This window comes from Leptopilina heterotoma, unplaced genomic scaffold (genome assembly GCF_015476425.1).
Source record: "Leptopilina heterotoma isolate Lh14 unplaced genomic scaffold, ASM1547642v1 Lhet_243, whole genome shotgun sequence".
NCBI lineage: Eukaryota > Metazoa > Arthropoda > Insecta > Hymenoptera > Figitidae > Leptopilina > Leptopilina heterotoma.
Genome location: NW_025110958.1, coordinates 640,123 through 658,646, shown reverse-complemented (window position 1 = coordinate 658,646; position 18,524 = coordinate 640,123). Strand labels below are relative to the sequence as shown.

The window sequence follows — 18,524 nt, the reverse complement described above, 5'->3', positions numbered from 1 at the left end:
GGCACCCCGGGGTTAATAGTTATAATAATGTAAAAATTTCAGATTGCTGAAAATGTCCAAAAATTTTCAAACTGCTGGACAAAATTCCTCATTACAAAAATCGAGGATATTTAATATGTAAGAAAATATTTTCAATTATTTAATTGTTTCAATTTAATCAGAGAAACATATTAGATCGACGTTTTCCATTTTTTATAATAATAGTTGTAATAAATGATAATAACTTACCGCGGGGGGCGTCTTACCCACCCAGGTGGGATATATGGCTAAATACAGACCTTTTGTATTTTCGTTCTGATTAATTTATTATTTATTGTAGGTACACTGTTAAAAATTTTTGTTACAAATTTAATACAAACAATTTATTATAAATAAAGGCAAAAATTGCAGTCTCGAAACTGAAAAGGTATTTTAAGCAACACATCTTCCAAGTCAGCGTGGCTGTGTGGTATGTGTATTCGTATTGCGTCCCAAAGGTCTAGGGTTCGAACCCCCGTGCGTGCGATATTTTTCCGTCTTAATTTAAGTGATTTATGTTAATAATGTGAAGTGTAGTATAGGTTGAAATTCTTAATTAGAATTTAAAATAATAACAAATAAATAACTGGACTTGTTAAAAATAAAATATGGTATAAAAGAAGAAAGCGAATAATCGAAATTTTTTTTTAAATTCAATGAAATTATTGCACCTTTTAAAATCTTTAATATTGTTAAAAATTAATAATAGTTTATATATTATAATTATAAACTTTGTTAATATTGTTATATAATTATATTGTACATATGTTATTAATTATTATTATTATTAATTTTTACAAATATATTTACCGTAAATCAATATAGAAGTATTAAACAAGTTTCTAAAAATGAAATTTATACTAGAGCCCGTGTTATAGCTTTATAATATTTCACTATATTGTTCTGATATAGTAAAACAATCTAGAAACTTGATGTCCGTAGCGTTACATTTCAAGATAGTTACTACAACATTTCACGGTATCGCAACTAGATAGCAACTAGTGAAACTATATCATTACGGTACAGATACGTGACAAATTTCCACACGGGGACCATGAAAATTTAAGTTAATTTAACTGCGTTTCTTGAGTTTTGCCTACGGTCGGGCCAACCGTTGCCCAGAATTCGGCCGACCAAGAAAAATCAAGTTAATTAAACTGCATTTCACAGAGTTTTGACAACCGTCGGGCCAACCGTTACCCAGAGTTCGGCCGACCAAGAAAGTTTAAGTCAATTAAACTGTGTTTCACAGAGTTTTGCTAACCATCGGGCAAACCGTGGCCCAGAGTTCAGCCGACCATGAAAATTTAAGTCAATTAAACTGCGTTTCACAGAGATTTGCCAACCGTCGGGTCAACCGAGGCCCAGAGTTTGGCCAACCGAAACTGAAAGTCTTTTAAACTACGTTTCGATAAGTTGTGCCAACCTTTGTTGCCAAATTTGGCCCGAAGGTTGGTTAAAACTCTGCATGTAATGGTTGGCTTGCAAAATCGGGCCAACTGTGGGCACTAGTACTTGCCAAAGTTGGGCAAACTCTGGCAACCAAAACTTCGCTTGCCAAAGTTAGGCCAACCTTGGGCCAACCTTCAAACTCTAGCGGCCAACCAAAATTCGCACCTGGGACTCATCTAAAAAAATTTTTTAAAAACCTATAAATTTTTCTCACTGGTACAAATTTAATAGTAATTCTTACATATATTGAACATTTAATTGTAATTTTTACATTCATTGAACCGAAACTGATAATTTTGTTTGTTTGATTTACCTAATAAATTTGACGCGAAAGCGGACTTTAGAAAAGTGAATCTGCCATTCTTAAATCCTCACATGTACTTTTTCAGTCAAGCAAATATTTTTATTTAATTCAAATAAAATTATTTTGTTATATGAAACAAATTCGTGTGTTGTGCCGAACAAATTGTATTTAACTGAACAATATTCTTTATTCAAAACACAAATTTGGTTAAATGAAACAAACAATTTCAAATAAAAATTTTCTTTTGGATAACCAAATAAATGTTACGTATTTATTAAAATGAACCAAATTTTTATTTGAATCAACAAAATTGTTTTATCGTAACAAATAAAATAGGTTAATTAAACAGTTTTGTTGCGTAAAATAAACTTTTTCTCTGAGTAATAATCCTTCCTATTATTTTGATTATTATGTTGTTTAAATAATTTTTAACAAAATAAAAAATTAAATTAATAATTATTACTTTTATAAACATTTTGTAACAAAATTTAACCACCTCGTAATTATCATTGTGAAAGATAAACACTATATAAGTAATGATTATTTGTCTTTAAATTTTCTGAGAAATTTTTATAATTTTTTCCAAAATTAACAATACTTCATTTTCTTTATTTATTTTTACAATATTTTTAATATTTATATTACTATAAAACTAATAATAGAGGGGACTGAAACTAAATGTTAAACTGTGAAAGCATAGTTAAAATTCATTATCTTTCGAACGAAAATAGTTGAGCATTGCCATTTTGATTATAGTAGGGTGTTATCACTTTAAATAAATGTCCGAAGTTATGTGACATCCCAAGTGCGAAATGCCAAGACTGCAAAAATGGTCCACCATTGGTCCAGTAATGTCTGCCGAGAATTGGCAATGTTACTGGGCCATTTCTGGTGTTCAAAACGTCCCACTGCTGGACCAATGATGGCGCCGATGGTCAGATTTTCAAATTTTCTAAGACTGGTCCGACTCTTGGCCCAATAATGGCACGTTAACGTCAAAATTGATCAATCTTTAAAGCCAAAATACAATTGCCAGTGATGTGTCGAAGATCGACCCAGAAATGACTGATTAATGTCACTTTAATAGCAAAAATTTTGTATCTTTAATGGCAAATTATAATTACCAGTAATGGGACGTAGCTCGTCCCAATAACGACACATTAATGGCTAAAATTTTTTTATCTACGATGTCAAATTATGATAGTCAATATTAGGACTTAGCTCGGTCCAGTAATGGTACATTACACAGCCACAAAAAAAAAAATTCTGATCTAGGGGTCTCACTATGTAGACTTTATGTTTTTTGGATCGCTGAATCCGAATCCGAGGTCCATTTAACCCCATCAGATCAGGATTTTGACATAATCTCAAAAAACCAATATGGCGGACACGTTTTTGAAAAGTTCATCGGATTCGCTTAAAATTTGTTACTCGGGGGTTTTTGGGGTCGCTGATTACGAATTTGAAGTCAATTTCAAAAATTCAAAATGGTGCATCTAATAAATATGTTTTTTTAAGGAATTAAGAACTTGAGTGATTCAATTCACTCGGAATTACTCTATATCTTACGTGTGCCTGCATCCAGGGCACCTCCACGTGGTGACGGTGGGCAACGGAGTTTGTCCGCTATCCGGCTAAGTTGTTGGACGACGACGCTGAGAGCCTGCCATGACGGCATCAAAGCCATTATCCAGGGACTTAGCCGGATAGTGGACAAACTCCGTTGACCACCGTCACCTCGTGGAGGTGCCCTGGATGCAGGCACACGTAAGATATAGAGTAATTCCGTGGGAATTAAATTACTCAAGTTCTTAATTCCTTAAAAGAACATATTTATTAGATGCACCATTTTGAATTTTTGAAATTGACTTCAAATTCGTAATCAGCGACCCAAAAAACCCCTGAGTAACAAGTTTCAAGCGAATCCGATGAATTTTTCAAAAACATGTCCGCCATATTGGATCCACCATTTTGAATTTTTGAAATCTGATTTCAAATTCGTAATCAGCAACCCCAAAAACCCCCGAGTAACGAATTTCAAGCGAACCCGATGGACTTTTCAAAAACGTGTCCGCCATATTGGTTTTTTGAGATTATGTCAAAATCCTGATCTGATGGGGTTAAAAAGACCTCGGATTCGGATTCAGCGACTCAAAAAACAAAGTCTACATAGTGAGACCCCCAGATCAGAACTTTTTTTTGTGTGGCTGTGTTATTGGTACTTTAATGGCAAAAATTTTGTACCTTTGATGGCAAATTATAGTTCCCATTAATGGGACGTAGCTCGGTCCACTAGCAACACATAAAAGACAAAAATTTTGTATATCTATAACTGTAAATTATGATTATTTATTTTTAATACAATTTTAATCAAATTTCTAGAAAAATGTAAGTATTTTTAAAAATTTTATTAAAATTCGTCAAAGGAATATCTTTGAATAATATGTAATTTAAATAACAATAATTAATAATTTATTAATTTCAATAAATAATAATAATAAGTAATAATAATTAAAATGATTCTTGTATATCATATGAATAATATTATCTCGAATAATATCTTTTATGGCAAATTATAATTGCCATCAATGGGACGTAATCAGCCTAATAATGGCACATTATCTGCCTGTAGTGTAGCTTATATGGACCCTTTTGCTTCCTCGTCTTCATGTCAGAGTAGCAGAGTGGTCAGAGTGTAAGGCTTTGGTGCGCCAGGTTGAGGTATCGATCCCCACGAGTGGTAAGAATTTTTAAAATGTTTGTAAGTTTCCGTTTAATTTAAGTAAATAAGCCGTATAAATATTATAAATTAATTAGTTAATTAATTAAAAAATATTATTGTTCTTATTATTTTTTTAATTTTCCAAGTACTGGGGGAGTAATGGCAGCCAATATTGGGCCATTAATGTCTGCCGAGATCTGGCTGCCGACGGCCATCCGCGGTTAACCTCCCAAGAGTCGGTCCAGTATTGTCTGCCATAAGATTCGGCACCAACTTTGCTAATACTTAGCCATTATTGGGCCGTTTTTAATTTCGCACTTGGGATTCTGTTCATTTTTGTGGTGTCCATAATATGAAGTGTGATTTGACCCTACATTTGTAAATTTTTACGTAAAAGAAAATTTCAACTTTTAAGTATATTTTTTGGATTTATTCTCATCGCCAAAAGTATTTTAGCCTATTTGGGTCCCCTGAAGATGTACCTAAAGGTATTTGCTAAATATTTTTAGTCAGATTTTGTATATTTGTTATTGTTAAAGCCAAAAACGCACCCTGGGGCTAAAGGTTAAGTGTATTTTTTCCATGTTTTTTTTACATTTTTCGTGTTTTTCGGGATTTTATGTTTAAAAATGGTTTATTTGACATTAGGCAAGTACGCGGTCAAAAAACAAGACCGCTCACGTGAAATAAACCCAAAAGGGCCAAACCATTATATGTCAAATAAAGTCGTTGCGGCCTAATTTTTAAAAAATTTGATACTTTTATAAATGAATCTGTATGATCTCTAGAGCACGAAATGAAAAGAATTATATTAAAATATTTATTACTTTTCTTAAAATATGATTGTAAAGTGGAGAAGGTGCGAAAAAATGGTACTTTTTTATCAATTAGAAAATATTGAAAAAAGTATTGAAAAATTCTTAAAAGTGCAAAAAGATTTATTGATTCATGTTTAAAATTAGCCCAAGTGCGAAATGCCAAGACTGCAAAAACGGCCTATGATTGGTCCAGTAATGTCTGCCGAGAATTGGGGCAGTACTCTCTAAATTTGAATCAGTGAAATTGCACTGATTTTCAGTGAGATTTCACTGATTCAAATAGCTGGAATTTAGCGACTGTGAATCAGTGAAATATTACTAAATCAATCAGTGATATAACCATTACTGATTGAAACAGTGAGTAAAAACTACTGAATCAATTAGTTAAAATCAATAATGTACTATTTAAATCAGTAAAATATTTTTTTAGAAAAGATTAAACAAAATTTTTATTTTTTATTAAATGATACATTAATGAATATTGAACATTTTTGTAAATCGAAAAACAAGTTGCATAAAGCTAAACTTTTTTAAAAATTAAAACAATCAAATTGTCTTTAGTTTTGTTCCTTAAAATTATTGAGTGAAGAATGCATTGACGCAACAGAATTTTTTAATGTCACTTGTCTTTTGTAGACATAATATTCTATGAAATTATAAAAGAAAAAAAGAGAATCTGCAAATTCAACATTTGTCACAAAATGAATTTTAAAAAGAATGTCAAAGGCAGTGATCGGGTGTGCATTAGAATCAATTTCTATTAATTTTCCATCGACTTGGATAAAATATTTATCCAATTTTTGACCTGACACACATAAAACATAAGGTTGAAGACTTCCACTTGCTTCCTTAATTACGTTTTGAATATAATCAGTAACATTTGTTCCTTCCTGAAAGAAATTCCTTCATTATAAGATTTATACATACAATATTTCAAGAAATATTTACAAAGAATATAAAAATTTAACTATTTTGAAATCTTTCCATCATAGTCAACTTTTAAAAATAATTTGTGATATTTTCAACATTAAAATTATACAATTTACATTGCAGAATTATAAGAAGAAATAAATTAAGAATTTTAAATGAAAACAATTTTCTTACCGGGAGAATTCTAATTAAATCTGGGTTTGGAAAACTGTTTGACGATGAACAGACATCAGCTACTATTTTTTCTTGTGCCTGATTTTCTGAAAGTTTGGCCTGCAAATATAAATTTGGAAAATAAGTAAAGTATTTCTTCAAATTGTTTTATAGTACAATAATTTAATTAAAGAACTGTGTTAATTTTTCTGATGTAAGTGCAAAGAATATTAAAACAAAAAAAGGAACTGACCTTTTTTTTGCCTTTGGAAATTTCGTTGGCTTTTCTTTTCTTTATAAAATTAGAAGAAGGCAGCAGTGCATCTAAAATTGCTAAGGCTTTCCAATTTTCTATAGAACACAAATAATTATAGTAAAAATTCATTAAAAATAATAATAAACGGTAAAAATATTACATTTTGAATATTGGTTATGAATTGAAATCGAATAATATTGAAACTGACCGTCTTTTAACACAGAAGTTTTCCGAAAAATATCGGGACGCTTTGTTTTGCAATATCCAATTATAATTTCTGTGTAGTATGTTGGGAAACGAGCCAAAAAATTATTGTTTAATTCTTCGGTAAATAACTTTATGAACTCCAATTCGATCTAAACAACATTTAAGACACATTTAATATTTTTTTAGTATAGTTGAGTAAATCGATTACTCTGTCAGGTAATGTAAAAATTATATAAAAATTATTAATAGCTATATTTATTATTTTCTTCTTTATCTAACTCGGAGTGATAGATTTAATGAAACTTACTATTAAAATACCACATACGAGTGAAAAATTGAATTAATATTATTTAATACTTTTTACTTATACTGTGTTGCCACAGGTCAGGGAAGTCAAGGAATTCAGGGAAAACTCAGGAATTTTTATTAAAAGTACTGGAAAAAATGAATTTTTAAAACTCATGAGAAAACTCTAAATTTTGATGTTTTTTTGTTTGCCTCGTAAACTATAAGATTCCCACGAATTTTAACACAAAACCTTCAATTTTTGCTGTAACTTACAATAATTTCTTTTCAAATAACTTAATGTTTTAAGAACTATCATAAAATTATTACTTATAAATTATTATTTAATGAATAATTTTTACAATTTTCATAAATACTAGATTGATAGAAGAATTTTTGTTAAAAATACTAAAAAAATTGAATTTTGGAAGAGTTACAAATGATTCTAAAAATTCAATTATTTTCAAAAGTTATAAAAATTCTTCGCACAATTTCAATTATGTTCAAAAATTAAAAAAAAATTCTCGTCAAAATTTCAATTTCAATCTTGGCAAAAGTTTATAGGGATTCAATTATCTACAAAATTATTAATAAATTTCTTTGAATTAATTCAATTATTTTTATAAATAATAAAATTCTTCACCGAAATTAAATTATTTTTATAAACTTCAATAAAATTCTTTGCAAGAATTCAATTATTTATATAAATAATAAAATTCTTCACAAAAATTCAGTAATTTTTTTAATCTGAATAAAATTCGTTTCAAGAATTAAATTATTTTCAAAAGAATTAATAAAATTCTTCGCAGAAATTCAATTATGTTCAAAAATTAGAAAAAAATCTTGTGAAAATTTCAAGTATTTTTATAAATAATAAAATTCTTCTCCGAAATTAAAAAATTTTAATAAAATTCTTGAGAAAATTAAAAATTTTAATTATTTTCATAAATAATAAAACTCATCGCAGGATTTTAATTACTTTTGAGACAATTTATCAATTGAATTCCTCGAAAAATACAATTGATCTTAACAATTTTATTAAAATTTATAAAAAGATTTAAATTATTTAAAAATTTATTGATAAAATTCTTTATGAGAATTCAGTTTTAACAAACATTCAATTATTTAATAAATTATTTATTTTTTAATTTAAATAATTGAATTCTTCTAGAATTTTCTAATAAAAATTGATTTAAAAATAAATTACCGAATAATCGATTTATTATTTATGAAAATAATTGAATTATTGCAACGAATTGTATTACATTTTTTTTAAATAATTGAATTTTTTGAGAAATTTTACTACTTGTAAAAATAAGTGAATTCTTGCGAAAGATTTTATTGGTATTAAATATTTATTTAAAAAAGAAGTTATTGTTGTTTTCGAATATTTTTACAATTGAAGAAATTTGTAAATAAATGTAATAGAACATTTTTTTGAGTATCTAATAATTTTTAGAGAGAATCAGAATATTCCTTAGGGTCAGGGAAAAAGTGAAAACTTTGTTTGGAAATTAAGAAAAAATAAAATTAAATGTTTGTGGCAACCCTGTTATAAATAAAATTTATAAAACTTTCATAAAACAATTTTCATTACTTTGTTTAGTTGCAAAAAAATTTCTTAAAAGTAGTTATTTAAAAATGATTACCATTTCTCCATTAAAATCAAACAGCCGTGGGTATTTCGACATAATGTCATGAATCGTAGGGATTTCAGTTTTAATCCAGTTGCGTCTGTCATTATAAGTTTCCATCAAACAATCAGTTATCCCCCTTTTTTTATCAACACGAGGCATAGTGAGTTGCATCCAAGTTATCTACAAGAGATTAAAAATAAAAGTATAAGAATTTTATTGAGAAATAAATAAAAACTGATATAATATATATTAAAAGTTTATAAATCTGTATAAATTTTATATATAGTGTGTCTGTACTTTTTCTTCTAATTCTTCCGGAAGCAACAAATTATCCACATCAGCAACAGTTGCATCACTTGTCTTCTTCGTCCTGGAACTTTTATTTTTTGTTGTGACATATTTTTTTTTTGAAGGGCTGACAACTTTTCGAGCATTCCAGAGTCTAAACTCTAGAAATCCTTTTCTGGTTGTTTTATCAAAAAAGTGTTCCTTAAATTAAAATTTTAAACGTTAATATAACATAAATTTAGAAAGAAAATTTAGAAAAATTTAGATACTAAGAAAACTTACACATCCCGCTGATCCAGGTACACTCACATCTCTTAAGGAAGGAAATTCCCTAACTATAGCTTTAGCTAAAGCCCATTTAGCGTCATCTGGAGGATATCTAAAAAAATATACAAATTATTTTGAGTTTAAAAAATGTGAGGATTAACAGGGTGGTCACAAGTTTCAGTTTATCAATTTCACTGACATTTCTCTGACAATTTACTGCTATTAAAATTACTTTTTCTGACAAAATTCCTTTTTCAGAAAAATATGAATGTTTTCGGAAAATGAATAAAATTTGTGAATTTTAATAATTTCTAAAAATTATCATTATAAACCTTCATGAATTCAATTTTTTTTAATAATAATTGCATAATAAAATAGTTTTTCAATTTTAAAAAATTAAGATTTGGTTATATCTTTTAAAAATAATTGAATTTTTAAAAAATATAAATAAAAATGCAGGGCTCGAATCGTCTTTAAGACTCAAAAAAGTCGCTTTAGTCGCATAAAATTTCGGAAAAAGTCGGAAAAAAGTCGCATGAAATTTTAGAAAAAATGTCTTAAAGGAAACACGAAATTGTCAAAATTGTAAAAAAATCATTAATATCAAACAATCCGGAATAATATTTAATAAAATTCATTGCAAAATTTTAATTAGGTATTTTTAACATTTTTTAAAAAAATTTGTTCAAAATTTCAATTATTTTTACAAATAATAAAATTCTTCTCCGAAATTCAATTATTTAAAAAAAATTTTAATAAAATTCTTGTCAAAATTTCAATTATCTTTATAAATAATAAAATTTATCCTAGAAATTCAATTCTTTTCAAAAGTAAAAAAATTCTTCGCAGTAATTCAACTATTTCCAAATTTCTTTTTAAATTTCTCGTCAAAATTATCATTATCTTCATAAATAATAAAATTCATCATGAAAATTTAATTATTTTCAAAAGTTCTGATAAAATTCTTTGCAAAATTCAATTATTTTCAAAAGTAATAAAATTCTTCTCAGAAATTGAATTATTTTATAAAATTTTTTTTAAATTCTCCTCAAAATTTCAATTATCCTTATAAATATCAAAATTCTTCTGCAAAATTCAATTACTATTAAACTTTTTTAAAAAAAATCTGTTCAAAATTTCAATTATTTTTATAAATTATAAATATAATAAAATTCTTATCTAAAATTCAATTATTTGCAATGAATTTTAATAAAATTCTTGTCAAAATTTCAATTATCTTTATAAATAATAAAATTCATCCTAGAAATTCAATTATTTTCAAAAGTAATAAAATTCTTCGCAGTTATTCAACTATTTCCAAATTTCTTTTTAAATTTCTTGTCAAAATTATCATTATCTTCATAAATAATAAAATTCATCATGAAAATTTAATTATTTTCTAAAGTTCTGACAAAATTCTTTGCAAAATTCAATTATCTTCAAAAGTAAGAAAATTCTTAGCAGAAATTCAATTATTTTCAAAATTTTTTTTTAAATTTTCCTCACGATTTCAATTATTTTTAAAAATAATAATTAAATATTTATTTAAAAAAGAAGTTATTGATGTTTTCGAAAAATTTGAAAGAAATTTGTAAATAAATGTAAAAGAACATTTTTTTCAATAAAACTTTTTCGTTTAATTTTCTAAAAAAAATTTTAATTTCAGTCGCATTTTACTAAAAAAAAATCTCGAAAAAGTCGATTAGTCGCATTTTTTCACAAAAAAGTAGAAAAAATCATATTTCCTTAGAAATGTCGAAAAAGTTGCACAATGCGAGCTCTGAAAATGATCAAATTCTAATACTTAGTTTTTAACAATATTTTAATGTAATTTTTCAAAAATAATTGAATTTCTTAAAAGAATTTTTGTATAATTTATAGTAACTAATTAATTTTTCAAAAAATTTTAATTAAAAATTTTTGAACATGGTTTTTTTCTTCAAAATGTTAAAAATAATTCTAAAATTTTATTATTTTTAGTATATATATTTGAATCTTCGGAAATATGTAATTAAAAATACTTAAAATATTGAATTTTGAAAAATTATAAGCTTATTTTTATTTTTAAATTTACATCTAAAGATTTTTCATTAACATTATTGATATAATACAATTCTTTTTACAATTTTCAATGAAAATTCTTCAAAAGTTGATTTTCAAAAATGCAACAAAATACTTGGAAAAAATTAATTATTTTTAATTAAATTGTACAAAATTTCAATTATTCAAAAAGATTTTTATTATAGATATATTTGAAAAATTTAATTTCCTTAAAAAATTATTCAAAGACAATTTTTGAAAGATTTGTTTATAGTTACTTTTCGCATTAGAAAAATCCTAATAAATTGCACTTTTTTTGCTAAAAATTGTGGGATTTTGTTGCAATGTTTGGAAGAAAAATCCAAAAAGTCACAATTTTTGAAAATAAGTCAAAAAAGTCGCAATTTTCTTAAATTCTCTGACAACAAATTTTTTTTCCTGACATTTCCCTGACTTTACTGACAAAAAATTTATTTCCCTGACTTAACTGATAGAAATTTTGTTTCACTGACAGTTCCCTGGCATTACTGACATGTGGCCACCCTGAATTAATTATTATTATGTGTATGATTACTTACAGATTTTCATATTTGCTTATCAATTCCGAAACCAATATTCGTACCAAGGCACGTCGGTCTTCTTCCCCAAAATGACCTTTGTTAATAGCACTTATCAGAGAAATTCCTTGAGTGTGTTGTTCCAGTGTTTCCCTGACTGTTGTATATTTCTATATAAAAATGTAAATAAACTTATTTCATTGCCCTATATGTAAAAATTATTAATATCAATTTTGTAAAGATACTTACTGAAAATGGAATATCTTCCCCAGTTGTTGGTCGATTAATATGTTGTGGAGCTTGAGGGACATTAATTGCAACAGGAGGGACATCATCTAATGCTCCAGTTTGTGGATCCACAATAAACTCCATCACCTAGAAAAATATAATAGTTTACTGTCGAGTGTTAAGAATCTTTAGTGCTAATATAATCAAGTAATAAACTTACATTTTCGACCATTTGCATGTTAGCTCCTTTATTCTGTTTAATTACTTTTTGTATTTTTTTTGCAGGTCCAATTTTTATTTTCATTAAATCCACTAAATCGGTTAGTGTTAGTTCTAAGAAACTGCTTCCATCAATATACTGGTCTGCAAAATATGATTGAATTATGATAAGTTTTAAAGTAATAGGTATCGCAAACTAACAAAAAGTTCATTTGACATAGCGTGCGACCAAATAGAGAATGTTTTGTAATGACCAAGAGCATTTGTAGACACAAAACAAGTTAAACCCCTTTCTTCATCAATTTCAATAGAAAAAGCATTTAAATCAGGATCAAGGTGATTTGTTTCACATTGAATGCACAGGAGATACACATCTCTCCTATTTAAGACTATTATTTCTCTAATACATCCAAATTTTGGTAAGTTAATGTCTTTTTCACCTTTTACATCAAGGCAAACAACTAAACCTGTCCTATAAAGAGCGCCATCAACTCTTACTGACTTTAAACTAAAAACTTTATCTGTCTCTAAGAAACCAAGGTTTTGTAAATCATTTGAACTTAAACAATCTGCTACTTCTACGATTTCACCCTCTTCACATTTTACAGTATGAAGTTGAACGTCTTTTGCTCCCCAGAATGCAGATTGAGTGGTTTGATAAATTCGGACGAGACTTTTTGGACAATTTTTAAAGTTATGTATAACTTGAGCTCTCTGTTTCATTGGAGCATGATTTCCTTCATATCTCATACAAGAATAAAGAGACATTGGGCCTGACCACTCCATAAAATCTGCGTAGTGACTTGCGTGATGAAATTTATTAATAAAATTCACAGTAGGGAATAAGTTTCCAAAGACTTTAAACATGTCTGTGATTAAGTTCCTTAAATATGGCAAAATACTTTTTGTTACCTTAGGTGCCATGACAATTTCCATCACTCGTAGAAGTAAAATGATTATATTCATATATTTATTTCCCTGGGCTACTTTTTCAGCAATTAAAAAGGGAAATACTCTAATCAAACACCACATTTGCATAGCTTTCTGTGGAAGAGAATGGTCATTGGTGTTACGAAGTATTGCCTCTGTAAAATTTGGTGAAGGCTTATTTTTGGATTCAGTTACGCCGTAATTAAATGCAGAAATTCGATTATTTAAATACGAAACATTGAACAAGTTATCCACAAATACAAATTGATGTAGAACTAATTTCAAAATCATGGGTACAATACCTTGTAAAAAGTCATGCATTGGGTCAAAAATCTTATTACGCGAATTGTGAAAATATTTCGATTCATTTAATGGACAGCTATTTTTAATTCCTGTTTCTGTCATAATTTCTTGTACTCTATTTCTTGCATTTTTTATTTGAGCGACATGCTGTTCAAAAATCTCTTTCGTTCTTTCTTGTTTCGGTGTAAAATCTTTTCGATGAAGTTCTGCACGGGTTATGAGGCATGTTCTACAAAATTTATTGGCAGAAGGATCAAGATGTCCACATACTTGGTGAATAGCTAACCCATCTCCACATAATCCAGCAATGCTAGCTCGAAGAACAAAATTTTCATTTCCTATTTGAATGGTCACACCTTCATCTGACTCCAGTTTTTTTATATCACGCACTAATGGTTGAAAAATTTTCTCAAAACCGTATTTTTTTATATCGTCACTGTAAGCTATACAAACTGTATGAATGCTTCCTAGTTTAGAATTCATATGAACAGGCATATTTTGAATTCTGAATAAGACGACTCCCATTTTATGTATAACGGTTTTTGAGCCTAAGGGGTTAGCTATTTCAACATCATCGAAATAGAGTTCGATTCTTAAGGCGGATTTATACCTCTGAAAGAACTCATGTTGTTTGAAATGTTGACCATCGACAAAGGAATTAAGAACTCCTTCTTCAGACCCAGTTTCCGATAAAATGGAGTTTCTAACTTCATCACTTTGTAAAACCAGTGATAAAACTTTAATTATTGGAACGTATTGAAACGTTTCCGTTATCAATTTTGGAATGAAGGTTCCTGATTCTCTGTCAAGGACTGTATCTTCCCTGTAACCAAGAGGAATTTCTATGGCGTCAATATAGTTATAATTTTCTCTTAGAACCTTCATCTGCTGTTCGGTAGTCTCTAGTCCGGAAAAAACATTTTCGAAATTGAAATGACCTAGCAGGATTTGACTTTCTTCAGTATTCACAATTTCTCTTTCACGTAAAAAGTTTTTTACTTTAAATTGTAAAAAGCGCGTTGAATTTATTAACAATTGCTCACATTCGTCTAATACGTCAGCTACAGTTGCTCCAGTCATGGAAGGCTTTGACTGTAATCTACTTATCATAGATGCTACTAATGAACGCAAATGAATGTCGAAATTTACATTTTCATATTCTTGAAATTCAAAATCTCTGTGTTCTTCATTATTAGCATTCTCAACCTCAAGTTCATTTTCAAATCTGTCATTATTTTCATTTAAAAATTCATTATTTTCATTTAACAATTCATTATTTTCCTCGAATTCTTCATGTTGTGAGTGATTTTGTACAATATGTCTTCTCAATGAACTGAAAAGAGCAAACCGTTTTCGGCATTCACCTTGTGCACATTCAAATCCAGTATTACCATAACCTCTATTTATTGTATATCCATGATTAAATTTTAGATGTATGCTTAAACCATCAACACCTCCGTTTACAAATTCTCTGCATTTAAAACATCGAATACGCTCCATTTTTTAAAAGTATTTATATCAAAGTAAGGCAAAAAATCATATTTGATATTATAAAATTTGTTTTCCTATTAAAATAGATAAATTTAATAAAAATTTATTTTTTTACTTTTGAACTTAAGTGATTTTAAATTAATTATGTACCTTTCAAGATCTCAATTGTTTCCTGATCAATATTATGGCCATTTATTAAGTGAGTCGCTAGCTCCTCGACCGTCAAGCTCTCGAAATTCATTTTTTATTTCCAAATTGTATCTAAAAATAAATTAAATTAACAATTAATTATAAAATATATTAAAGAAAATAGTCCTAAAATTTTTTTGGTTTTAATTTATGAAAATAAAATAATAACTAATGAAATAAATAATAAAAAATTTTAACAGTTACTAACTAATGAAAAATAAAATAAAAGTAAATTAAAAGTTTTTTCAAATTCTAATTTATTTTTTTATAACCGATTTTTCTAATTGAACTACAAATATCATTCTTGAGATAAAATATAAGTTTAATTTTCGAAAAGATAATTCAGTTAAATATAATAATTATACTTTTGATGATGTTAAATGACAATAATAAAATTACTTAGATATTGAAATAATACATAAGAAATAGTTAGCTAAAAAAAATTCAATAATCTTTCTATTTAATGTGAGATTTTAAAGTTAAGCTTGAGAAAAGGTTAAACCACATTTTAAAACGTCAATTTCTATTCTATCAAATCTCATAATTTATGCAATACAATTGTGTATATAATTGTTATTAAATATAAGTAGAAAATTTTGTTTACAAATGCTAAATTTTAGGTTAGAATTCTTTATGAAAAGCAATACAATTTATCTGTAACAATTACATAAATACGAAAATATATAATTAGTAAAATACTTACGAATAACACTATTTGTATTTCTCCGAACTATTTTGCAACAGTTTAAACAATTTTATTTACCATCACGAAGTGCAAAAGAAAAAAACACAAAACAGACGCTTTGACGCACGCGTTGGTAAGTGAAAACTAATTTCTTCTGTCAATAGCTTCTGCGCCTGCGTTGAATTCACTGATTTAATTCAGTAACAAGAAACTACTGAATTAATTAGTCAAAATCTGTTCAATCACTGATTCATCAGTGAAATATTTTATTACTGTTTGATTCAGTAGTATTTTCACTGATTCAAATTTAGAGAGTAGTTGCTGGGCCATTACTGGTGTTCAAAACGTCCCATTGCTGGGCCGATGATGGCGCCAATGGTCAGATTTTCAAATTTTTTAAGACTGGGCCAGCTCTCGGCCCAATAATGACACATTCAAGGCAAAGTTGATGAATCTTTAATGGCAAAAGACAATTGCCAGTGATGTGCCGACCATCGGCCCAGTAATGGCTCATTATTGGCACTTTAATGGCAAAAAATTTGTATCTTTCATGGCAAATTATAATTGCCAGTATTGGGGCGTAGCTTGGCTCAATAACGGCACAATATTGGTAAATTTGATCAATCTTTAATGGCAAAAGACAATTAACAGTGATGTGACAAATATCGGCCCATTAACGGTACATTAATGGCATTTTAATTTGATAAAATTTTTTATGAGAATTTAATTTTAAGAAACATTCTGTTATTCAATAAATTATTTATTTTGTATTTAAATAATTGAATAAGCTTGAAAAGGATTCAAATTAAAATATTTGAAACTTTGAATTTTCTATATTTTTAACTCTCAAATTTGACGAATTAATTTTTTTTTAAAAGTTTAATTAAGTGTTTATTTGAAAAGAAAGTTATTGATGTTTTCAAATAATTTTACAATTAAAGAAATTCGTAAATAAACGTAACAAACATTTTTTTGAGTATAATTTTTGCTTTATTATCTAAAAATTAAGAAATTTTCAATTTCACTTTCAATTAAAATTTGCAATTGACAAATAGAATTTATAAACAATTTTTTCCTTTATTTTTTAGAAATCTTTGAATTTTTCTTAAAGCAATTGTAATTGAGAAATAGAAATGATGAAAATAATTTCCTTATGAAAATTAAGAATTTTCTACAAAAATATTAACCCATTAACGCCCAACTTGTGAAAATTCTTTGGTAAAAAAAAAATTCATTTTTTCAAGTTTGACATTATTTTTCACCTCGAAAAAAGGTAAGAATAAAATTCTATTTTCAACCAACGGTGCATAAAAATTGTACACTTTCGAGAAAAGTAAAGTAGAATTTAAAATTTTAAGATGGCGGACCAATATGGCGTCAAATTTAATGTAAAATTTAAAAATTTAGGACAATATTCTTCATATTGCCGAAAAGTCAATGAATTCGCCTGAAATTTGTTACTCGGGGGTTTTTGGTGTCGCTGATTACGAATATAAACTTTATTTTCAAAAATTCAAAATGGCGGATCCAATATGGCGGACGAGTTTTACAAAAATTCATCGAATTCACTTGAAACTTGTCACTCGGGGGTTTTTGGGGTCGCTGATTACGAATATGAACTTTATTTTTAAAAATTCAAAATAGCGGATCCAATATAGCGGACGAGTTTTACAAAAATTCATCGAATTCACATGAAACTTGTCACCCGGGGGTTTTTGGGGTCGCTGATTACGAATATGAAATTCATTTTCAAAAATTGAAAATGGCGGATTCAATATGGCGGACAAGAAACTTCAAATTTCATTCTATTGGCTTAAATCTTGTACACTACCGTCCAAAAGTATCAGGACGATTACATTCGACTCTATGAAAAAACATGCCATCACTTTTTCAATCATATCTCGGAAATAAAAGGAGATACAAGAAAGAATTAAATGCAGTTAGAAAGCTGATTAAATTTTGCGTAAAATAAGCTGTCTTTAAAGTCATTTCGATAATTATTTTTTGAGTTGTAGAGTGAGAAAGAAATATAAAAATTATCAAATTTTCTAATTTTTGTCTCTTGACTTCAACTTTTTCAAAAATCTAAAAAAATTTAGATAAATGTTTTTTAAAAACACAGAAATCTTTGTTAGAATTTCAGCTTTAAAATAAGCCTTCGAAAATTAAAAAAGGTTAATCCGTCTTCGATATATCATTAAAAATGTGAAGCCGTATTTCGACCGATTGGTGCATTGAAATTCAACTGCGACGACTCGGTTCTGGCTTCGCGCGGCAGCGAATGAGAGAGAAAACAGGAACGAATTCATGCGGGGCAACGATGAACTTTTGAGTTTCTTTATATTACTCGTGAAACATCATTATTCATTATTCTCCAGCAAAAATTTGTCCCTGTTTTCTCTCATTCGCTGCCGCGCGAAGCCAGAATCGAGTCATCACTGTTGAATTTCAATGCACCAATCGGTCGAAACACGGCTTCACATTTTTAATGATATATCGAAGACGGATTAACCTTTTTTAATTTTCGAAGGCTTATTTTAAAGCT

The 18,524-nt window shown here is 27.9% G+C and overlaps 1 protein-coding gene across 1 annotated transcript; it reads right to left on the bottom strand.

Annotated features, from left to right (window-relative positions):
- Positions 1-5,842: 5,842 nt before the first annotated feature.
- LOC122503084 lies at positions 5,843-16,269 on the bottom strand. Its single transcript, XM_043613508.1, has 12 exons — positions 15,998-16,269; positions 15,256-15,366; positions 12,383-12,525; positions 12,184-12,309; positions 11,956-12,104; positions 9,353-9,449; positions 9,080-9,271; positions 8,795-8,962; positions 6,862-7,009; positions 6,651-6,748; positions 6,419-6,517; positions 5,843-6,204 (listed from the first exon to the last, which is right to left on the bottom strand). Exons 2-12 carry the CDS (start codon positions 15,344-15,346, stop codon positions 5,872-5,874), a joined length of 1,644 nt encoding a protein of 547 aa, XP_043469443.1. The 5' UTR covers positions 15,347-15,366; positions 15,998-16,269; the 3' UTR covers positions 5,843-5,871.
- Positions 16,270-18,524: the final 2,255 nt, after the last annotated feature.

Excerpts from the sequence above, each read along its gene's own strand:
- LOC122503084 (XM_043613508.1), bottom strand. The coding sequence starts at position 15,346 with ATGAATTTCGAGAGCTTGACGGTCGAGGAGCTAGCGACTCACTTAATA. Across the intron at positions 12,526-15,255 it reads AACAATTGAGATCTTGAAAG|ACCAGTATATTGATGGAAGC; the intron begins GTACATAATTAA and ends CATATTTTGCAG. Across the intron at positions 12,310-12,382 it reads ACATGCAAATGGTCGAAAAT|GTGATGGAGTTTATTGTGGA; the intron begins GTAAGTTTATTA and ends ATATTTTTCTAG.